Below are 23446 nucleotides of genomic sequence, written 5' to 3'. Positions count from 1 at the left end.
AAGCTCTGGGTTCCATCCCCAGCACTGCAGAAATCGTCACAGATAATGCATGACTGTAATCATGCATTTGGGCAGGAAAGACAGGAGGATCAGTTTAAGGCCAGTTTCATAGTGAGTTTGAACCAGCATAGACTGCACAGCAAGACTATCTCAAAAACAAACCCACCTGACTCAATCAATGCCTCTTTATGTAAGCAATAAGGTCTTAATAAACTGTTCTAGGATAGAAATACTTCCTACTAGCTGGGTGGTGGCTGTGGCTATGGCACATGCCTTTAATCCCAGCACTCAGGAGGCAGATCTATGTGAGTTTGAAGCCAGCCTCGTCTACAGAGCAAGTTCCAGGACAGCCAGGGCAACATAGAGAAACCCTGTCTGAAAACAACAACAAAAACAACAAAATGTGCCCCATAACCCCCACCTCCTGCCCTAATAACTACTGTCCTAAACTAATAACTAGCTTTGGGCAGTTCTGATTGCCATTACTTTGTACAACTTCTGAATTAATTATTGTGACTTTTTCCAAGATAACTAATTTCCAAGCTGATAAATGAAAAATAAGTTTCCTATTATTAGCTCCTGTTATGACTTCTACATGACTTGTAAAGGACCTGAAATGTTGAATATTTAGGGAATTTCAGAGTACTCAGGCCTCGTTGTGGCCTTGACCCCTGAGAGCCAGTCTCTTTCCTTCCCAGCTAGTTTCTTTTCATTCGGTTTTGTTTTTCCCACTCATTGAATGTATGCCTTGGGAAAAGGAAACTGAAACAGAAGGCAGCTCTGACTTCTGGAGACTCCGCCTCTTGACACCCACAGCTCACACACTTAAAAGAACTGACCCAGCCTCTGGCTATGAGAGAGAACAGCTAGAAGCTGAGACAAGCAAACTCCTCAGTTCCTGCAGGGGACCTAGAGCTAAATCCTACAGCCATGGTGAGTCCAATTTGGGGCAGAGGCAGATGGATTCCATTCTTGCTGACTTTCCTCCATTCCTTGATATGGTCTTCCAGATGCAGAATAGTCACTGTGGAAACAGAATACAGCTGCTCAAAGATCACTACTAGGGAGGGATTAGGTTCCTTGTTTGCTCAGCTACCAGCCCTAGATCCCTTAGGGCTGGACCCAGAAGGATATCTTGGTGGGTGAACTGAAACAACATGATGGTTGTAGGAGGCTGGCCCTTTAGAACTGACTCCTCCATGTCATCCCCATACCTGGATGGTCCCCTTTGATGGAGGAGAGGGTGGGAGTGGGGTTTGGGAACTGGTCCTATGACCAGTGCTTTGGATGTAGTAACTCCCAGTAATGGTGCCAGAAGAGTCTCTAAACTAATAGTTCTCAACCTGTGGATTGAGACCCCAATTGGGGTCAAACAACCCTTTCACAGGAGTTGCATATCAGATATCTACACTACGATTCATAACAGTAGCAAAAGTAGTTATGAAGTAGCAATGAAAATAATTTTGTGGTTGGGGGTCACCACAACATGAGAACTGTATTAAAGGGTCACAGCGTTAGAAAGGTTGAGAACCACTGCTAAACCCATGTGATGCCTGCAGACCCGGGACCTGAAGGTGAAGATGCTGGGGGGTGATGAGTTCCTGGTGTCCCTGACTAACTCCATGACGGTGTCAGAACTGAAGAGGCAGATTGCCCAGAAGACTGGTGTGCCAGCTTTCCAGCACCGCCTGGTCCACCCAAGTGGTGAAATGCTACAAGAGGGCATTACCCTTATCAGCCAGGGCCTGTGCCCTGGCAGCACAGTCATGCTGATGGTACAGAATTGCAACAACCCTCTGAACATCCTGGTGAGGAATGAAAAGGGCCACAGCAGCATCTATGAAGTCCGGCTGACACAGACGGTGGCAGAGCTTAAGAGGCAGGTGTCCCAGCGGGAGCAAGTACAGGAAGACCAATTCTGGCTGAGCTTTGAGGGAAGGCGCATGGAAGACAAACAGCCACTGGGGGAGTATGGTCTAACGCCCCAGTGCACAGTGTTCATGAATTTGCACCTGCGGGGTGGGGGTGGGAGTGGATATGCTATGCCTAAGGCCTCTATCCAGAGCCAATGTTGGTAATAAAAGGGTGATCCAATGAAAAGTTCTGCCTCCTGTCTGCTTGTCAGAAATGTCCATCTGTTGCCTTCTCTTCTACATCTCTACTGAGGTCAGGTGAAAGAACCCAGGTCCATCTATTGTGACAAGGCCTTGGGTTGCCAAGTTAAGGGACAGAATTTCACAGAGCCTAGTGAGAGAATTCCCCTTCAAAACCCTTCGGTAACTCACTTCTAGAGAAAGACATTTTTTTCCCCTGGGACCCAGTTCTGAGCCTCAGCCAACCCCTCAACAACTGGTCCCCATCTTTATATATCTGACTCAGGAACAGGTCAAGGTAGGTCCTACCAGTAACAGGATGAGGCTCCTAATGGGACTAGTTGCTTCCCAGATCCTTTGGAAATAGTGAAGGAATGTTCTTGGACCTGCTTGGGTGGGCTGTGGAGGGTGGTGTATTCTTCTGTGAGTGTTCCTAATCTCACCTACACTAGTCCTCAGAAGGTAGGACAGGGCCTCTCTACTCACATTAGTCAGTTGCTGTTTAGGACAGGGGTGGTTAGCAAGTACACCTCATCAGAGTTATAAAGAGGCCATTATTGGCAGGTAAGGATGCACCTGGAATTGGGGCTCACCTGTCCACAAAGGAAATCACATTGCAAATAGGAGGCACCCAATTTGGAGAAGGTTCACCCCCTTCCTGCCTGATATTTCTTTCTCTTATCTTTTCCTCCTCTGTTTACTTACTAAGGCTTTGAGGCAGCCTAAGGCACAAGCAAGTCAGGACAAGTACCTCAATGGCCCTGGGGGCCTTACACTTCAACTTTTAGACCTTTAAAGAGAATTTGAGTGGAGACTCAGAAGTCCCCATTTCTGGTTGGTGTGCTTGTGCATATCTGGGTAGGGTGACCCTAGATCTAGCAATGCTGGTGTCCGCTGTGTAGATGTGACTGACCTCAAACCCCCTTCCCTGAAGCCTGCCAGGGTCCTGGTGGTAGAGTCTTTCTCAGGAGGAAGAGTTCCTGCCACCCACACTTTACTCTAGCTTTTGGTTCAAAGGCACAGCAACCCTGGTCTTGTGAAAACAAAACAGTCTTTCTTCTCTTTTTCTTCAACCTTCTGCAGATCCAGCGTTCCCTGAGCCTCAGTTTATACCCTGTACCTAGCCAGGCCAAGTTGGAGAAGCGCTAGTCCACAGAGGGGGAGAGTTAGGAAGCCAGGTCGTGGTAGGTTCCGCAGCAAGACAAGAGAAGGTAGCCATAGGTCGACAGGGGCATCCCACTGCCCTACCCAGCCAGAGGGCAGGTAGGCGGGCCTGAGCGCAATTCAGACCAGTCACCGCGGAAAGACCACCGGCAGAGGGCGTAGCGCTACTGGGCCACCTTAGAGCCTACTGTGGGCCCCGTACTGGTGCGGGAGCTCTGTGAGCAATCCTGCTGTGGGGCTCACTCAAGGGGAAGCGGAGGTCCAGCTCCAGGACTCTTTCCTAACCAGAGAGCCCTGCCGCCCGGGCACGTCGCTCCTAGATTATATATTAACCTGATTTCAGCTGCATTTCCTGGTGGGTGGGCAGTTTGGGCGGACGGGGGAGGGGCGCCCGGCGCCCCACCTTCCCCTCCCCCAAGGCTGCCCGCCACCCACCCGGCCGGGGTCCCCGCCTCAGCTCGGCGCCGCAGTCTCCGGGCTTTGTTCCCTGCTCGCGCGGGTCGTAGGGAGCGGAGGCGGGCTGAGCTCCCAGGGGGAGGGGCGGTGTTGCTCAGTTCCCGCCCCTGGCCCGCCCCGACGCCGTCCGCCCTCCCACCTCCTCCGCTGCGGTCCAGTTCTGTCCTGCCCCCTGAACGGTCCATCCCGCGCGCTCTCCCGACCGCCTTCCGCCGTTCTAGGCTGCGCCATGGCCAGCCTGCGGCTGTGTTGCCCGGCCCCTCTGCTACCACTGCTGCTGCTCTTGGTGGTGGCCAAACGCACCCTACCCGGCGCCAGCGGGACGTGCCCGGAGCGCGCCCTGGAGCGGCGCGAGGAGGAGGCGAATGTGGTGCTCACCGGCACGGTGGAGGAGATCCTCAACGTGGACCCGGTGCAGCACACGTACTCGTGCAAGGTGGGCCCCGGCAAGACCCCACGAGACCCCAGCCCTCTGGAATCCCAGCCGGGGGCCCTTTCCCCGTGGTTCCCAGCCCGGAGGCCCGCCCTTCGCGTGCCGGCCACCCTGCTGGGACCCCGGCCCCCAAGCCGTGGGAACGAGACCGGAACGCTTCTGTAGCCCCAGCTCGAGCTCCCTTAGCGACCGCCAAGCCTGCGGGTGGGGCACCAGGTCCCGGAAAACTCTGCAGCTCAGGGCGAAAGTTACTGCGGGGCCGCTGTGGTTCTTCTCACGGTGCCCAGGCCCCAGTTGCGGTAGTGGCTGCCCCCCCCCCACCCTTGTCCAAAGCCCCTCTCGTTGGAAACAAGTGTACACCCTCACCAAAGGAAAGGAATAGAGTTTGAGGTGGGCATGGACTCGGACTGTGATGAGGCCTCTACCAGGGCGAGGAGGTGGTCCGCAGTGAGGAAGGGGTACATAGTCTAATCCACAAGTCCGAAGAACCTGCGTAAGGTGCTGCACAGACTGGGTTTCGGTGGAGCAAGAGCACAGAGATGGGCTATGGTTGAGTCTCCAGTGCACAAGGAGCAGGGGCAGGTGTTCCGTTCTGGAAGAACTGGGTTTCCCTTACAATACAGTAGAAGAGTCAGTTCTGCTTCAACTAAAGCTGGATTTGAGAGCACCTTGAAATAGGTATAGTGGGTACCCTCAGAACCTTTGCTGGTTCTCCTAGCTTCTCAAATCACTTAACTAGAAATAGGATCATTCTTGCTCTTTGGGGATGGAAAGGATGGTGACTTCTTTCAGAGTAGCGTGTCTTCATGGGTTCCCTCGGCCGGGCCCCCTCCTCTCACTGCCAAGGCACTTTGCCAAGTCCCTGCAGGATTTTCCCGACTTCCTCCCCGCTGCTCCTGGGTGTGGCTGGGGTGGGGGAGGTGTGAAAATTGTGAGCTCCCCCATCCCGTTTGGAATATCTCCCTCAATAGTTTACTGCCCGGGGGGGGGGGGGGGGCAGGTAAATGAGGTTCTTCAAGTCCTGTAGGTGCTGCGATTCTGAGTTGCCTAGCAGGAGCTAGGCAGGTGGACAAACTGCCCATTGTCTTTTTGCTCCCTCCATTCCAAGAGCCTAAACCCCCAGAGCACCTGAAGAAGGGGTGCTAGAACTCCTTTCCAAAGTGTCTGGGTTCCTCGACTTGTCCTGTGGGTGCTGCAGGCTACATCCTCTAGCCATGTCTGTCAGAGGGGTGCCCTCAGGGCCCCAAAAGAGAAGGTGGAGGGTGGGGCCGACTTGCATTGCCCAAACTTGACTTTGTGGTTCAGAGCTGCCTTAGCTGTACAGACTCAGGCAGACTGTGGAGCAAAGACGTGGGTCTTTACTTCCTGGGGGAGGTGTCAGCCCACACACAGGGTCGTGAAGATCCCAGCTGGGATCTTGCTCTAAAGTCCCTTCTGAAGTGTCTGGTCCTGAGTGGTAGTGAGCTAGAGGGTCTAGAATGTTGGCATTGCATGCCAGATAAGCCCTGACTGAGATGGACCCTTGTAGTTGGACTTGGGCTGGTTAGACTAGGGTGGGAGTATGGTTAGGTGGTATGCCTTCTTATGTGTCACCCCTATCCAGTAGGTGTCTACTTCCCTGCAGCATTTGCTGAGAGGCTGAGTCACAGAACTTTGAACATCTCTGCCCAAGGCTGGAGTCCATTGTGGACACTGGCTTGAGCAAGTGAGAACAGAGGAGGGGAAAGGGCCCAGGTGTCCAGTCTGGTACCCTATCCCTGTAGGACCAACACACTTTTACCTTCATGTCCACTCAGGTTCGAGTGTGGCGGTACTTGAAAGGCAAAGATGTGGTGGCCCAGGAGAGTTTGTTGGATGGTGGCAACAAGGTGGTGATTGGTGGCTTCGGAGACCCCCTTATCTGTGACAACCAGGTGTCTACTGGAGACACTAGAATCTTTTTTGTGAACCCAGCACCACCCTACCTGTGGCCAGCCCACAAGAATGAACTGATGCTCAACTCCAGCCTTATGCGGATCACTTTGCGGAACCTGGAAGAGGTGGAGTTCTGTGTAGAAGGTGCGTGCATGGTGAGGGTATTCCTTTGAGGGCAGTGGCTTGCTGATATTTTATGGGATCTGAGGGAGGGGGCAGGCTACAGAGGAGAGCTTGCCATGGAGCAGGAGCATAACCATCCTGTTACCTACTTGTGATGCAACATTATTGCTCCTGGCTACATCTCTAGCTATACAGATTAGATACCCTCACCTCTTATATTAGCTGTCTTTAGTCTTGGAGCCATAAACAAGCTGCTGCCCTGGCTAGAGACAGGTATCTCTCTTCTCTCTCTCCCTTTCCCTCAGCACTCCACATTCCCCTTTGAAAGGCACTTTGCTATGGAACAAGCTGGGACCCACCTGTCTTATCTTTACAGAAGTCCAAACATCTGTCTTGATCCATACATTTGAGTACACACCTGTGGCTAGGCACAGGGGTTTGGATGGTGGGGGGCTGGCCTTTGTGTTTCAGAGGCCCACAGTATGTAGAAGAACAGCTCTGTGGGACTGGGCTGCCATCCTCTAGAAGGTAACCATTCAGGTCTCTCAGAACAGCCACATTTGGTGACTGAGACTTTTGAGGGGAAATGTGGTAAAGAATGCTTTTTTCTCTCACTGCTACTACATCCTGTCTGTTCCCTCATGGCTGGCTGGAAAGGGATGTAGGGCTGGGGACAGAAACTTCCTTCTCAGAGCAGTGGCAAGGGTTATGACTTCTAGTCCTCTGATGTGATGTGTTTACCAGCTCTGAAGACTTATCTCCTGTCTTTCTGCTTTGATGGTAGCTGGGCTCTTGAGGGGTGTCTCTAGAACCCTGTCTCCATGCTGACCTTGGGTGTAGGAGGATCAGGTCCAGAATGTAAAATCTGTGGCCTCTCAGCCAGATATGGTCAGCTCCTGGGTTCTTGCCATGGGGAACCTATCTAGACAAGAAACAGAGATTCTAGCACTGCTATAGAAGTTTGTGATTTGGGAAATTGGGGGGCAGGAAAGGCAGGGAAGGATGTATATGTGAGGCCAAAGATAGATAGATATGTCAACTTGGGGTTGAGTAGGGGGCTGAGAAGGATCAAGATCAAGAGAGTGAATCATGAATAGCTGGGTGGATCTAGTAGTCTGAGGGTCCATGACTCAGTAACTGAGGACTTCTCCTGAGATCAGAGGTCATGGTAGGGAGTGACAGAACAAGATTTAACATCTCACCAAAGCCAGCTAGGCCCACACTACACTCTGTCTTTGGTCCGGTAGAGCCCAATTTGGAGCAGCACAGCTAGGAAGAAGAATCATGGAAAGAAGGCCTCCCTTCCTGTGCACTTGTATATGGCTGACACTTAGGGATACTTAGTTCTGAAGACTCAAAGACCAGCATTTTACCAGAGGAGGAGAGTCCAGGAGTAGCTGTGTGTGTGTGTGTGTGTGTGTGTTGCGGGGGGTGTGTGTGTGTGTGTGCAGATATGGGACTAAAGACTCATAGATAGAGCCAAGGAGGCTGAAGAGATGTCTTCAGGTATGTAGAAGGTGGGGTGGGGCAGACTAAGGAGCTGGGGTGCCATTGTAAGAAGCTTGAAGAAATGGTGTCTTGGATCTGTTTTGGAAGCAGACCAGAGTACAGTGGGTAAATTGGGTTCTAAGGCAAGGTCAGAACACCCAAGGAGGCATCAGGGTTTAGGATCTAGGATGGAAATGAAATATCTTCTTGTCCACCCCTCCAAAGATGGGTCTATTTCTTGACCTGTAGGTGACGAGGCTTTTGAGCCTCATCCTAGGTCCTCACACTTGGAAACAAGCCCATCCCTCTAATCTGATTTCCCAATCTGCCTCCAGGTCCCCTACACCTGCACCACCCCACACTGGGAACTGGGTGAAATCTGGGCTACTTCTGACCTCTTGTTCACTCTTGGAATACCCCCAGCCAGCCAGCACCTTCCCCACCCCCAGAAAGGCTCCTCTGGTCCTCTGCCTGGGAAGCCACATTCCTGGCATAACTGGGGCAGGTATGTGCCCCTCCCTTTGCATCACCTTTGGGCAAGAGTGGCTGCTGCTCCTTCTGGAAAGGGACCTCTCACTCTGACAAAGCTTTGTCAAGGAAATGGAGAATCCTCTTCACTTCCAGTTAAGGGTGCAGAGCATAGGCCCACCACTGTCCTCACCCTGTCTCTAGAGAAGATTGGATTGGCACCTCCCTGAAGCCCCCAGGAGAGACACAGTCTGGCTGGGTACCTGCACTTCCCTACTAAAAATCAGGAGCAGAGAAAGGAAGTGTTGTCTGTTCCAGCCAGCACCTGGCACAAGGACAGGGCAGGGGGCCCAGGTTGAGTGAGCCTGGCACCTGACCAGCCTGGCCCTTTTCAATTCTGAAGCTGGGGTCTTGGTGACTCCCTTGTTCTGGGCTGGCCAGATTGGTTCTGCCCTTTGTCTCTATCCAGAGCTTTCAGGAAGATAGAGTAGAGGAGCTCTAGATTCCAAGGCAGTGGATAGGAGCAGCCTGATCCACTAAGGCTGGCTTCTGGTACTGGGGTTGCCTAGGATATTGTGACAGTTCCTAGACTGTTGGGAGGACTGCCTTCCAGGCTAGGCTTAGACTCCCATTGCCATTTTCTTTCCCCTCACCTCCCCCACATTCCTTCTGCTGAGGGGGAGGTGGCTCTCCCTTTGGACTTCAGGCTCTCTACCACTCTACAACCCCACCCACAGTCCTTTGAGGGCCCCTCCCCCAGGCATGTCCAGGTTGGAGGCTGCTAGAGCTGGAGGCTACTGGCTGTCCCCACTTTTTGCCCAGAGAGAAGGGCCTGCCCAGGTAAGGAAGGGCCTCCTCTTTTCCATGTCAGGGAGTTCTAATAAGAAGTTGGCTGCAGGAATGGACTTGTCTCATCTTTGGGCTCACTGAGGCAGCCTTGGGGGGGGTGGGCTTTGCTTGCTGGAATCAATGGATGCTTCTAGGTGGGTGACAGGCAGGATACTATTAGTTCTGTGGAGATGGCCTCCCATTGGGCAGGCAATAGGCAAGATGGAGCTGGTGGAAGTAACTTTTGGCTTTTTCCAGACCCATCCTGCTCTCCCATCCCTACCCAGAGAAGATGCCCCCATCAACCCTGTCAATTAGAAATGGGGAGGGATGTTTTGAAACCACTTCTGTTGCTTGGATCTTTCTGGACAAAGAAAATTCTGTTGCCACCCGCTTGAGCCCTCATAGCCCTCCTGCAGACATGGGATCCCCATTGCAGACTAGACAAACTACCCTCAACCCAGATCAGGTCTGTAGTTACTCGTTAGTTCCTACAAGCTGAAGTAGGATAGTATAGGGTGGAGTGTGAGGTCGAGGACATACCTAGGACCACAGGTTCAGGAGGGTCCTGTATCACTGATTGATAAGGGCCCTCTATTGTTTCCTAGGCCTGGTTACTATGCACAAGAGGGTAGAAAACAGCTGACTTTTTTCTCTGTGATTCTTAGGTCAGCTGTTTACCTCAGAGTGGAGATAGAGCACTAAACCATTGATGTCCTGGTGGGTTGGACTAGGGGCTACCACAACAGTCGTCATAGTAATCCTGCTCATTTGGGGCAGTTACCACCTAGAAGAAGAGGGCTCTATGTCCCCTATACCTCCTGGGGTTCAGGAGTAGGCCATGTTTGACCCATGTTGGAAGCTGGGAAAGCTGATAAGGTCAGTGGTGGAGGACCCGGGGATCAAGGGATCTCACCCCTCCCACCCTCAGCACAGATCCTGAGAATTTCCTCTGAGGAAGGCCCCCTGCAGAGACAATTTACCAGGGAATAGAGATGGCCCCTCCCTGGCCTGGAGGCAGGGAAGATAGGGAGGCTCTGTCTTCACAGGCTAGGCTGCTTCCAGCTGTGTGAACTTTTTATAGTTATGTGTGCCTAGGCCTGCAATTGAAGGGAGGGGTAGTTGTCACCATCTTGGTTTTTCTGGGTTTATGTCTAAGTAAGTGGTCAGGTCCTGGTTGCTGACCTCACGTGTATGTGAATCTCAGCATCTGTTTGCTATTGGTTCTTTTGGGTCCAGTTGTGCTGGAGGGCCAGGGGCACCTTTTGTGAGCTCTGCCTCTAGGAGTGACTGACATGTTGCAAACATTTAAAATGAGGGATGTGTTTGGTGAGCTTCTGTGAGGACAGGAGACCAGGGAATTTAGTCACTGACCTTTATAAGCCTGTCAGACCCTGAGGCTGATGCAACTGCCTTCCTCCCCTCTGCCCTCTATCTGTTGCTAGCCTGAGGTAAATTGGTAAGTTTGAGAGTGCCCTTGACCACCACATCCTAGATCCCAGAAAATGTAGGCTAGCATTATGTCAGTGCAGGCCCCTGTACCCACAAGTGAGGTTCCAGCACATATGGAAGAACAGAGCACAAACACGATACTGGTAGAACAATTGAGATACCCGTCTCCTACTCTGGAAAGGAAGCCATCAGGTATAATACATGGCTTGTGATGTCTTCCATCATTAAATCTATCAGTTCCTTCTTGACCATGTCCAGTCACCATTCTACAACCATTCCCTGCAGGGTTAATGGGGCATCTGCTGTTGCTGGTACCCTCAACAGAGTCCTGCTTGTAGTTTTGGTGGCTTCCCAGGGATCAGTGAGTTGAGATAAAGATGAATGAAAAGAATAGTAGGTGGTTGCTGCTGCCTGGGAAAGAGTAGATAAGATGCTGTGAGTGTGAGGAAAGGAGAGTACTATTCTTCAACAGCCTGTCCCCTGGCTGAGAGAGCAAGCTAATCCCTTTCTGGGCTGGCCTTCCTACCTATCTGCTGATCCCAAGCACTTCTGCAATAGGAAAGTTCTTCCTTGCTTGCCCCAGCCTCCTTCCTCTTTGGATCTGTCTCTGCTCCCCCTTCTTGCACCTCTAGTCCTCTGTCACCCTTACTGCCTTTCCTTCTCATCCTAATAACTGGCTGCCCACCACCTCCATGAAGCCCTCTTGAACTAAGCCTGTGCCATTGGGCCATAGGATCCCTGCTATGTTTACCCCTCTCCTGTATCTGATGTCTCTAACCTAACTCAGCACAGCTGGAGTATTAAGCAGGGATATCAAGGTCTCCTGACTCACCAAGCACTGATCACATGTGGGTGTCACCTGGCTCCTTCTCTTTCCTCCTTGAGATAAGTAGGGACTGGCAAAGCTGGGTTTGGGTAAACCTAAGGAACAAGAGGGATAGCATGAATGTCCCTACCTTCACCGCCTTTCATCAGTACCTGCTCAGCTGGCTGCTCTTGATCATTCAGGAAAATGCCCAGGTCCATGTTGGAGTTCCCCAAATCTGAAAGGTTGAGGATCTGCATTAAAGACTCTGACCCTGTGACAGCTGTGGCCCCACTCATCACTTGGTCAATGTGCAGATTTCACTTCACCCATCTGACCTTCATGTGAAACTGCCATGATATCTTCCGGAAGCCAGGCAGACACACTTAACTTCTTAGAGAGGTATAAACGAGTTGGTAAGTTTGTCAGAACAGCCCCAGGTTGAGGAGCCTAGCCAGCTAAGGAATGGAGAAGGGGCAATCAGGCAGCATATTGGCTACCCTAAAAGACATCCCTATTGTATCCCAAATTTTAATTTAATCCAACCACTCTGCAGAGCAGGGTAACTGTTCAGATGGGTGGGTGGGTGGGTACAGATCTGACCTAGGCCTGGAGGACCCCTCATGCTGGCAGTTGACCAGGGCAGAGTGCCTCTGTCCTGCTATGAAGTGCCTATTGTCCTCTGAGGGGAGGAGGGAAGAGAGAAAAGGCAAGGTACAGTTTGAGGCCAGATACTGGAGGTGTAGGATGGTACTGCCCTGCCCCCACCATGGCAGCCAGAACTGAGTCCATCCGGTACCTCTATTAACCTGAGCAATGCATGCCTAGAAATCCCCACCACCAAAGAGAACAGGTTAGCCTCACCCTGGCCTGACCAGAGGTCAGAGGGTGGGGCATGTCTACTTGCTGGGTGAGACCTATGTATTGGGGAATGAGTATGTGCTGAGTGTCCAGATAGGCAGCTTTTTCCATGGACTCCTCTCAGTCATCAAACCCCTAACTCTACCTTCTTTTCTAAGGGAGTTGAAGGCTATCTAGAAAGGGAGAAGGACTCTGTACCCACTCCAGGCCTTATCCTCCAACCTCCTCTGGTCCTGAGAAGTACCAGAACATAGGACCACACCTATTATGCCTGGGAATGAGGGACAAGCTTTGTGCTACACAAAGAATGTCTAGTGTGTATGTTGGCAGGTGGGGGATGCAATTCTTGCAAGCTTGAGTGACCGCTGGAAAGCAGGAGTACTTAGAGTCTTGGCTCATATCTGTGGTTGCATGTTGGTAGGGTGTGAGCCCAGGGGGGTAAGCCTGGATCAGCATCCTGTTCATTCCTGGGCATGAGCCTGCTGGGGCAGTCTAGGCTGAATGATTTTGTCTAAAGATCCCAAAATAACTCCAGTAGCCTGTGCTCCCCTCCCCCCACTGGCCTAAAGCCTCAAAGGCTCTTTGTTTTTTGAAGGCATCCTGCCCCTGCAGGGGGCTCAGACACTGACTGGGGTTTGGTGGGCCAGGCTGCCTGCCTAGTTCCCTTTCCCATGGCTAGGCCCAATAGACCTCAAGCCCCATTCCAGTGTTGCCCAGGACTGACTAGAACCCCATATGAGCACTGAAAAAAATTATTGAGACCTCTTCAGTGGCAGATCTCAGGGTTTCTGCTTGGTGAAAGGGTTAAGCAAAGGCTATAGCAAATTTCCCAAGATCACTTGAGGCTTCTTCTGCTAGCTCTTGCCTGGGGTTTTTACTACTAATGGGACCCAGCCCTCCAAGACCCTGGTTACTGTGCTTCCTGTAGAGAGCACACTGGGACATTCCAGGGCTGAAACAACATATCCAATAGTACCGTGTGGCCTGCTGGGTACTTGTTCTCTGGCACTTTCTATGGGGTAGTGAATCAAACAGAAGATGTATATGAGTGGTGCTGCACTCTTCAATTGTAAGTTCTCTTGACTTTCTAGGAGCTAAGAACTCAGACCCTGTTTCTGGTACTAGGGGAGCTAGCATCACAGAAACTACCTCTGTGTCACTGGCAGTGCCAAGGTCCAGTAGGAGGCATTCAGGGCCAGAGCTCTGAGGAAAAGGTGAGGCCATCTGGAAGTGGAGTTTTCCAGTAGTTAGATCTGATGATGTCCTAGACTGCATGCATAGGGCTCATAAACCCAGCTTTATTTCAGAGTTTCCTGCAAGATTTCATTAGAAGATTTGAGTTTGGGGCCGCAAAAGATGGAAAACCTCTTACCATGGGTGGCAAATGAATGACCCAGCAGGAGGATTGCATTTTGTGCCTGGCCAGAGGATGGATAGGCTTGGAAACAGAGAAGATAGATACATTGTTATCAACTAGGGTAGAGAAATTGTCTGACAGATCAAAAGGGAGTGGGCACTAGGGGTGCCAAGTGTCTGACCAGAGGGGTCTTAGAGAGGTTTCAGCTGTAGATAATATGGAAGTGGAGCCATTTCCAGTCAATGTGCAGTGAATGTAGGGTCTTAGTGCCCCAAGCAGGGTTGGTTGAAGAATGGAATAGAGGAGCACCACAGATAGGCCAAGGGCTCCTGGTATACAGAGATGTGATTTTCTCAAGATGAACTGAGATGAGGTTTGAAAGTAGCCATAGTTGGCTAAAAAATGGGACCTGCTAACAGCAGATGCAGAAGCCTGACTAGAGTCTTGAGTTGTGGATACCGTGTACCTGTTAGTATAACCCAAGTGTGTGGTATGGGGGCTGTTAGTGTGATTTCAGCTGAGATGAACACTTAGCAGGAGGGTGGCTGTGTCAAGTGGGGATAGTGCAGAACCTGCATACTCCCCAATCTTGTGGACAGCTGGGGGGGTCTTTCCCCACAGAGACCAGGAAAGAGTTCCTTCACACAACCTAGGTGGGCTGTGCCTCTATCCCAAACCCTTTGCCCCAAATGGTCCTCTTGGAGTCTGCAAAGTAGCTTGGGGGTGGAAGTATACTCCAGAGTCAGGCTCTAGGGATGGCCAAAGTTCAACAGCTATTTGCATGGGCTCATTTGCATGTTTTCTCATTGCTGGGGAGTTGAGTGAATGGGTGGTTTAAGATGTTATATTCAATTACAAGGGGAAAGGTAGGTGGGATGATTTCTGAACTCATCACCTCATCCACCTGAGCACCTTACATGGTACTTGGGGACCTCCGCCTCGACACCAAGGCAGAGCCTGCAGGACCAGAAACAACAGGCACTAGCATAATGTATGCATAAGCACAAGCAGACCAAATCCCAGAGTTCAGTACTTCCTACAGGCCCAAGCCCCTTGTGGTGTGACTCCCAGCCAGGCATTAAGAGTGATAAGGGAGGACTGCCTCTGCCCACACAGCAGCCTCAGCCTCACTTGGCTGCCTCCTGCCCACCTTTCTCAATAGCGTTCATGGGGTGGGGGCCAAGCAATTGTCTCCTCTTCAGGCTCAACCTCTGCTCCCCTATGGAAACACTTAGCCCACTCCTACTTCTCCCCTGTTCTCCAATTTCCAGACCCATTGCCCTCCCATCACTTGTCCCTCGCTTGGTCCCTGTCCTCTTACCAGTACCGCCACCAACCCTCCCCAAGCTTCTACTTCTACCCAGAGCTGCTCTGTCTCTTTTGTACATTTTGCATCCTGATCTTAATCCACCCCAGCCTCTTTGCTCCCAACTGCGACTCCCTGTGGACGCTAGAGTCCCCAGAGACATCTTCCTTTGTCTCTGCTAACCGCTCCCGCCCCCTTGGCTTCCCTCGCCCCTCACTCACTGCCCCAGCCCAGCGAGGACAAGAAGAGCTGCACTGCTTGCCGCCGCTGTTGCTGCTGCCGCCGCCGCCGCTGCCACTGCTACTGGAGGTGGGCAGGCGCCTCCGCGATTCTTTATTCTCTCCAAAGCCAAGCCCGATGCTCCTCCCGCTGCTGCCATCGTGCTCCCGCCTCTGCTAGGCAGGAGCAGACAGGCCCTGCACCGGCGCCCCTGGTCTCTGGGGCCTTCCCTGCATTTCAGACTCCAGGAGCTACAGAGGACAGCACTGGCTAGTGGGCGGAAGAATTGTAGCCAACAGGGGTTGCCTTGGCTCTCCATCATCGTTTCCCTGCTTCTGAGCTCACATTTGGGATTTCTACTTGGAGAGAATTCTGCTTATCTCCCACCATGATCCTGGAGGGCTGGGGAGGGCCTGGTGCTCCCCCAGCCATAACTGGCTAAACTTTGAGATCACAGCTGCCATCTGCTGCTACAGGGTACCCAGCATGGGGGGAGTAGCTCCGAAGAGGCCCAAGGGCACTCCATAAGAACCCCCACACCCAAGAAGTGGGCTAGAGCTGTATCATGCCTCCTCTGCCACTGGAACACAGGCCCAGGCAGCAGCCTGGTGCCTCCTTGCTGGTTCGGTACTTCATGATCCCCTGCAACATCTGCTTGATCCTGTTGGCTACGTCCACCCTGGGCTTTGCGGTGCTGCTTTTCCTCAGCAACTGTACGTGGCTGCTGGGTGTACCCTTGTTCTGCTCAGTGAGCCCTTCATCTCAGTTATCAAGAGTTTCAGAGCAGACAGGGTCATATCAAATCTAGGGGTTGTTGTAGATGGGGCACCTTTTCCTTCTGGGTATTGGATAGGTCACACTAAATTCCTGGGCTTCTTATAACCTATTCTTAGGCTTCTAATGGTGCAGACCTTCAACCTGAGCTGCAGAAAACTCTGTGGGAATTGGCAAGGGTAGGTACATCAGTGCTGCGATTGGGAACAGGGGCAAGAGATGGACTTATCCAGAGAAAGCAGGTGGCTGTGAAGTTCAAGAGGCAGAGAAAGACCAGGGCTTCCTCTGTCTGTTCTGCTTGGTCAGTGACCTTCCCAGCCTTGCTGATTATAACTGGAGCCTTGAGGAGTGGTTGTGAGTGGGCAATATACCTGCTCAAAGGAACCTAACTTTTTTCTTCCCTCTAGACAAACCTGGAACCCACTTCACAGCAGCGCCTCCTATGCCTCCTGATGGTGAGTGACGGTGGTTGGGGCAGGTGGTTGGTACACTGATAATGGGGGTGAAAATGGACAGGGTTACTAGGATTAGGACTGTTTCATAGTGTGTACACCAGGTGTATTTGGAGTAGGAAGTTGGGCAAGGGAGCCTGGATCCCTTCCAGGGAGTCCACAGGGGCCTTTAGGTACTGGTTAATATTCTGAGCAGGACCAGTCTTAGAACCTACAAGTTGAGAGATGACGTCAGAGGATTTGTGTGAGATTTGGATGGAGCACTGAAATCAGTCTGTTTGTGGATGGATTCCTTTTCTTTGTCTTTTTCCCTATTCAGGAAAGGGTGGGGCTGGAAACAGACAGAAGCACAGAAGGGAAAGTGGATTGGGTAGTGGGGGAGGGCTCAGTAAAGCGAATGACAGCTGTTTGAGGGCTAGAGGGTCTAGGTCTGACCCTGGGGTGGGGGAGGGAGCAAATGATGGAAGGGGCAGGCTGACCTTTTTTATGGCTGGGGCCAGCTCTCCCAGAGGGGCTGCTAGTGTGTAGGCTTCTGTAACTAAGTTAATGATAAAGAGACAAGGAACTGACCAGTGTTAGAAAAAAAGCAAAGAATAGTAGGAATAGACTGTATCTCAGCTAGCCCAGCCTGGCTCCTTATATCAAGAGGGGTACAGTTCCCAGCTCTGTCCTTGGTACCTACTACCCTATCAATTCTGCTGCCTGGGCACCTGACTAGTTTTGTAGAAATCATATGTCTTGTGTTATCTTATGTGTGGCAAAGCCATGGTTTCTGGGGTTTTTGGTTTGGGGTCAAGGGTTGAGACAGGGTCTCTATATAGCATTGGCTGTCCTAGGATTTACTATGTAGATCAGGCTAGCCTCAAACTCACAGAGGTCCTCCTGCCTATGCCTCTCAAGTGATAGGATTAAAGGCGCATGTCACCATGCCCAGCCATGGTTTCTGTTTTGACCAGGATATGGGTTGTGGGGACTTCAGGGAATCCTAGGATTGAGGTTGTAGGTGTCATTATGAGAATCGACCCTGTCATTTTCTTTCTAGGAAGCAGCCCTGGGTTACATAGATAGTTGGGGTTATTTCTGGGTCTTCAGAGTAGAGGAAAGTATCCTGGCACTGATAGGGCCTCCCTCCTTCTGTTCTATACTAGGAAGTCAGGGTTAAGGTAGGACTCTCTGGGGGCCTCAGCAGTCTGTAAAACTAGGGAGTTTCCTTAGGAATGGAGAGCCCAGACATCCAAAAATGGGAACTTGATTCAGATGCAGGATATTAGAGGGTCTCCCCTACTTTTTGATGGTCAAATGGGAAAAGAAAGGTCATCTGTAACCAACTGCCCTTTATTTCCTGAGTCTATAATGTTAGCAAACTGGCAGTGTGTTTTTTGACACACTTGGCCAATAGGCTTTTGGTCCCAAGGACTACTAATTGGGCAGTGTTGGGGTATAGTGGGAATGGAGGCTGGTAGTGAGTGATAGGTGCTTCTGACCTAACCCTGGGCTCTGGTTTTATGGTCCTAAGTCTTGATCCCCGACACCAGTGTCCTTCCTGGGCAGCTGCTTCCCCAAGATCTGAAAGGCCCTTTAGAGTCCCAAGCTCAGACTGGGTTGTGGTGAGGTGAGGCTATGTCAACCAGGTGCCTCTGCCTGGGAAGCTATTATCAAAGCAGTATTATACCAATGTATGCTCTTCACTATTACTAGAGTTGCAGAGACTATTAACTGAGTTGATAGATGAGTAAGCAATCTTCCTGTTAGATGGGAAGTGAGAGGAAGTGACTCTCACTTCTCCACATTTTTAAAAAAGGGACCAAATCACTCCCAGTGAGGTGGGCTGTTAGTAGGTGGAATGTGCCCTTCAGTATGGTGTATGAGGTTAGGGCTGAGTGTTTACAGACTAGGGGCAAGAGGCCTAGAGCTGTCTACATTCAAGGTAGGCTCAGGAGTGAAGAGATCTTCCTTCTTGGTAATTTCGGCTTCTTCTGAAACCCCCAAAACTACCAGACGTCTTCTTTCCTTTATACACACTGCATTCCCCACAATTGTACATGCAGGCCCCTTATTTATACCCAGCATTTGCTTTGTGTACTTTAGACATAGGCCATGGCTTATGGGCAACCATCTATTCCATCTCCAACCTACCAAAGACTAGCAAAGAAGTTAAATGTATTCTCTACTACCATGGTAGATATAAAAAGTACAGGACGCTTCCAACATCATATGGAAAGATTGCCTGTATAGGAAACTAGGAGACCATGGAGAAGTTCCACAGGGGTGAAGGAAGACACTTAGTGGGGGGCCCAGATATGATCCATTAGAGACTGTTCAATCATAGGTGCCCAGGTGTGCCACCTGTGTTTATGAGAGGCAGTGTGGGGAAGTGACCAGGAACACAGATGGGAACTGAGCTAAACCCTGGTGTTTATTAGGGATATGGCTTTGTCAGGAAACCTCAGTGAGCCTCTGCTTTCTTTCCTGATATGTGGGCATTGCATGATGATACTTGAGTGGTGCCTGAGGTTCAGAGCTATTAAAACAGCTCTGCCTGCTGCAGTAATGAGCATGTGTGTAATTACTTCATCCATACCTGTCTTCAGGTGGTCTCAGATTGGGCCTGTTCTAACATTTAGTTATAAGAAACTTGTCTTGGGAGCTGTGAGGTGGTGGCTGACACCTTTTTTTTTTTTTTCTGGTTTTTCGAGACAGGGTTTCCCTGTGTAGCTTTTTGTGCCTTTCCTGGGACTCACTTGGTAGCCCAGGCTGGCCTCCAACTCACAGAGATCCGCCTGGCTCTGCCTCCCAGAGTGCTGGGATTAAAGGCGTGCGCCACCACCGCCCGGCATGGCTGACACCTTTTAATCCCAGCACTCTGGAGCTAGAGACAGGCAGATCTCTGAATTCAAGGCCAGCCTGGTCTACAGAGAGAATTCCAGGACAGCCAAGATTACAGAGAAACCCTGTCTCAATAAAACAAAACAAAACAAAACAAACAGAAACTTGTCTTGACCATGCGTGGTATTGTACACTTTTGTTTGTTTGTTTTCCAAGACAAGAGTTTTTCTGTGTAACAGTCCTGGCTGTCCTGGAACTTGCTCTGTAGACCAGGCTAGCCTCCAATTCACAGATCACAGAGGTCCTCCTGCCTCTGCTTCCAAGCGCTGGGATTAGGTGGTATACACTTTTAATCCCAGCACTCAGGAGGCAAAGGCAGGTGGATCACTGAGTGTGAGACCATTCTCGTCTACAGAGCGAGTTCCAGGACAGCCAGGGCTATAGAGACAAACCCTGTCTCAAAAAGAAAAGAAAATTTTCTTGAGCTTTTATGATCTCTTGATCCTGTGGGTAAGGGATACACTTCAACTTCAATAAAGCAGGTATCACTGTGGTTTAAAGGATAATTCTTCTTTCTTATTGTTGTTTTGTTGAGATAGAATCTTACATTTGTAGAGCTACATGTTGGTCTTGGTGGGTGAAGGAATGAACAGCTGCCCTTGGCTGTGGGTTTGAGACCTGGGAGAGATTGGCTAGGGCAGGTAATCTGATAGAGAGGCCCAAGAAGTATAGATACTATCAGTCAGCCAAAGAACTGGGTGCCAGGCACAGACCCAGAGATTGGACCTATGGGATACCTTGGTCAGCAGCTAAAGAGTGCAGCCATCGAGCATCAGCTCAGCCTCAGAAAGTACTTATTGAATTTGGTATGAGACCTTCAGGCTTGAGTAAGAGAAGGCCAAATTTGAGGATGGCACAATAGAGAGAGAGAATACTAAGTAGGAGAGAGGTGTTGGCCAGGCATGAAAAGAGACCACTGGTGAACAAAATATATGTTTATTTTGAGCCAAGACAGGGAAAGCTGTTGGTACTAACAACCCTGTTATTATATCTCTTCTCAGTCCTTGTTGGGGGCCCCTTCTCTTAAGTTTTGCAGACATTGGCAAATTATAGCTCTGGGAGTAGGTACTCACTGTCCCCATTTACAGAAAGGGAAGGGGGCACCAAGGTACAGTGTGGGAACACCTAGCTCTAAGCTGAGGAGGGTAAGCGCAAACACAAGCAAGTCATAGGGAAGGCAGGCAGAGGTTCCTGTAAACCTTTTTCACCCTTCCCTGGTGGAGGCAAGGCTACACAAGCAAGGGAGGCTGGGTAGCCATTGCTTGGCTGTCCATATGCACCAAGATATCCAAGACTGCTTCTGGTTAATTTCTAAGCATAATATGAAGTGGTGATAATTACACCCAATTAAACACTTAGTAGATCTAGGTAGCTGTAGCCCTTAAGAGGCCTACCCACCTCATGGTTCATCTTCTCAGAGGTTTTCAGCCCTAATGCTGTGCTTAGGAAGGCTTCCCCAATGGGTATCTGAACTTTGAATGTACCAGTGTCCACTTTACTTGTGGGATTAGTGAACAACACCTGGCCCTTCCCCTGAGCCAGTTAGGCTGCTGAAGAGGTTCAGCAACAATGCGTGGGCTGGACATTTGCAACACTGAGACTACAATGTTAGGAAACTCTTGTGTGAATGGGTATGTGGGGCTGATATATAGGAGGCAGTTGCACTGGGGACAAGACTCAGGACTTGAATGAGGACATTTTCTGAAGTAAGGGCCCAGAAGGATAAAAGGGAGGTACCTGTGTGATCCCAGAGAGACCTGTGCCACTGCCAACTTGAGTCTGGGTGGGAAGTATTAAAGGATTATAAATGGGAGAAGCTGACTGTGGGGGCCTTGGAAGGTGAGGGGAGTAAACAGAGAAAAGAGTTTGAGGGAGAAAAGATAGTAGAAACAGTACAGATTGGGGCAGGGCAGGTACTTGTGCGGGTGAGAAAGACCTATTAGAGAGGAGGTGGGGGAGGGGCAATGAAAGAAGAAAAAGGTGTATGTGGACCAAGATTCCAGACTTCTAGTAGTACATAGTGCCCGTTAGACCTGGAGGAGAGGGAAAGAGGTTGGGGGTTCTCAGAAGGTTGTAGAGGTGGTCCTTACTGAGAGGTAGCAAGAGTCTGTTGGATATAGAAGCAACCCTCAAGAAAGAAACCTAAGATGAGGTTAGTCTGCGTTTTGTGGAGTAAAAACAGACAGATGTAGCACCCATAGCCAGCTTCCTTCATTTACCTCTCAATCTCCTGAAGTTAGCAGTGGCAAGGCTCTCTGAGATTTCATAGACACCTCAGTATATGTCCTCACCCTGATCCTTCAAGGTTCTTCCAGCTCAACCTCAGGAACCTACCCACACTGAAGCTGATCACTGAGGCTTCTGTGGGTGAAGCTAAGGCATCCATAGCTGGGGCCCTTCTGCTGTGTGTTAGAGTCCATGGAAGTGTGCTGGGAGTGAATGCCTTGTCCTATTTTTGGGACATGAACTCTCCACAGTTGTAGAGTATAGGGTGAGGGAAGCTGTTCTCCCATGAGGGAAGGTTCTAGGAGCCTTCCAGAGTAGGGTTGAGCATGTGCATTGATCACTATCAGTTGTAGGATGTAAGTGCTTATGTGTTTGGGGTGAGCTCAGTCATATGAATATTTAAATATGGATCTTCCTATGAGATTTGGGCACAAACAGAATGTGATGCAAGGACTCGTGGGTGTTTGCACCTAGGAATGATTCCTGGCCAGCCTTCTTCTGAATACCCTTCCTCTGGTCTAAACTCAGTATGCAGGGGAATGTTATGTGGCTTTGGTGCTGTATGTGAACCAAGTGTTGAGGATCCAAGCCAGGCCTCCTGTGTGTGCAAGAAGAATATCTGCCCTGCTACTGTGGCTCCTGTGTGTGGTTCGGATGCCTCTACCTATAGCAATGAGTGTGAGCTACAGCGTGCACAGTGCAACCAGCAACGGCGCATCCGCCTACTTCGCCAAGGACCATGTGGTAAGTGAGTGTGGGCTGTGTGTGTTGGGGGGGTGGGACATGGAAAATCAGCATGACCTCACCTGTATACCCACAGGGTCCCGGGACCCCTGTGCCAATGTGACCTGCAGTTTTGGCAGCACCTGTGTACCCTCAACCGATGGACAGACTGCCTCATGCCTATGCCCTACTACCTGCTTTGGGGACCCTGACGGCACTGTATGTGGCAGTGATGGTATTGACTATCCTAGTGAGTGCCAGCTGCTTCGTCATGCCTGTGCCCGCCAGGAGCACATCTTCAAGAAGTTTGACGGCCCTTGTGGTAAGCAAAGCACTCACTATATTTTGTTTCTCCCATTCAAGACTCTTCTATGTGCACTGGTGACAACCCTTAATTTCTACCCTTGGACTCTAGACCCCTGCCAGGGCAGCATGTCAGACCTGAACCACAGCTGCCGTGTGAACCCACGTACACGGCACCCAGAGATGCTTCTGCGGCCAGAGAACTGCCCTGCCAAGCACACACCTGTCTGTGGAGATGATGGGGTCACCTATGAAAATGACTGTGTCATGGGCCGTACTGGTGCAACCCGTGGCCTGCTTCTCCAGAAAGTACGCTCTGGCCAGTGCCAGCCTCGAGGTTGGTGCTCCCAGAGGACTGATCCAGCCCTGCCACTGTGGCTCATTAGGTCCCACTTCTGTATACCTCATGTCCCTCCTCACCATGTCAGGTACCAATGAGTACTCTGTATATGGATAGACAGTTGGTGTGATACTCTGGCCTATCTGATCTGCTTGTCTGCTCCCAGACCAGTGCCAGGAGACTTGCCAGTTCAACTCTGTATGCCTGTCCCGCCGGGGTCGTCCCCACTGCTCCTGTGATCGTGTCATCTGTGATGGGGCTTACAGGCCTGTGTGTGCCCAGGATGGGCACACATATGACAATGACTGCTGGCGCCAACAGGCTGAGTGTCGGCAACAGCTTGCCATTCCCCCCAAGCACCAGGGCCTGTGTGGTGAGCAACTTGGTATCCAGCTGGGGATAGCTGGTCTTGCATCATTCCTTGTCCCTGTCATACACCATTTCCATTCCTTGTCATGTACCTCCCAGAGTCCTGGGCTGGGGTCACTTGGGGAAGGTGCTGGTATTTGGAGGCTGTGAGGAGGGTAACTGGGGAACCTAGGAGATGGGACAAAGGCAGTGTGCACTTGGCCTTGCTACACCAGCAGGTCCTCTGGTTCATCATCATCAGTCTCTGTACTGCTTGGGGCACAGACTACTTGGGTGGGCAGGAATGGATATGGTGCTGGAGATTCCTTGCTCTGGGAACACAGTGCAGTCCCAAGCCTCTTAGAGGTAGATTGTAATTTGGGAATTAAAGGACCAGTAGAGAGGGTGGAGGAAATTGGGCAGTGGC

General features: G+C 50.9%; 2 protein-coding genes and 1 long non-coding RNA gene across 11 annotated transcripts in view; 2 read left to right on the top strand and 1 right to left on the bottom strand.

The window, feature by feature from the left end:
- The first annotated feature begins 716 nt into the window (after positions 1-716).
- Isg15 (ISG15 ubiquitin like modifier) lies at positions 717-2082 on the top strand. The gene is made up of 2 exons (XM_036177221.1): positions 717-933; positions 1560-2082. Exons 1-2 carry the CDS (start codon positions 931-933, stop codon positions 2076-2078), a joined length of 522 nt encoding a protein of 173 aa, XP_036033114.1. The 5' UTR covers positions 717-930; the 3' UTR covers positions 2079-2082.
- Positions 2083-3839: 1757 nt separating this feature from the next.
- Agrn (agrin) overlaps positions 3840-23446 on the top strand; it is a 33039-nt gene continuing 13432 nt past the window's right edge. For 6 of the 9 annotated variants that reach the window (XM_036177216.1, XM_036177215.1, XM_036177212.1 and 3 more), the window contains exons 1-7: positions 3841-4149; positions 5943-6204; positions 16149-16196; positions 21834-22049; positions 22126-22350; positions 22444-22668; positions 22838-23044. In XM_036177216.1, coding sequence (XP_036033109.1) covers positions 3943-4149; positions 5943-6204; positions 16149-16196; positions 21834-22049; positions 22126-22350; positions 22444-22668; positions 22838-23044 — 1390 coding nt within the window. In that variant the 5' untranslated portion in view covers positions 3841-3942. Of the gene's footprint in view, positions 4150-5942; positions 6205-14906; positions 15681-16148; positions 16197-21833; positions 22050-22125; positions 22351-22443; positions 22669-22837; positions 23045-23446 lie in introns of those variants that run through there. The other 3 variants (XM_036177219.1, XM_036177217.1, XM_036177220.1) reach the window with 3 other exon arrangements.
- On the bottom strand, positions 10188-15218 carry LOC118577154. The gene is made up of 4 exons (XR_004944170.1): positions 14970-15218; positions 13458-13523; positions 11252-11340; positions 10188-10830 (listed from the first exon to the last, which is right to left on the bottom strand). It is a non-coding gene; the product is annotated as an uncharacterized LOC118577154 (long non-coding RNA).

Source organism: Onychomys torridus, chromosome 2 (genome assembly GCF_903995425.1).
Source record: "Onychomys torridus chromosome 2, mOncTor1.1, whole genome shotgun sequence".
Taxonomy (NCBI): domain Eukaryota; kingdom Metazoa; phylum Chordata; class Mammalia; order Rodentia; family Cricetidae; genus Onychomys; species Onychomys torridus.
Note: the sequence above shows the minus strand (reverse complement) of the source record. Positions and strands in the feature narration are given on the sequence as shown.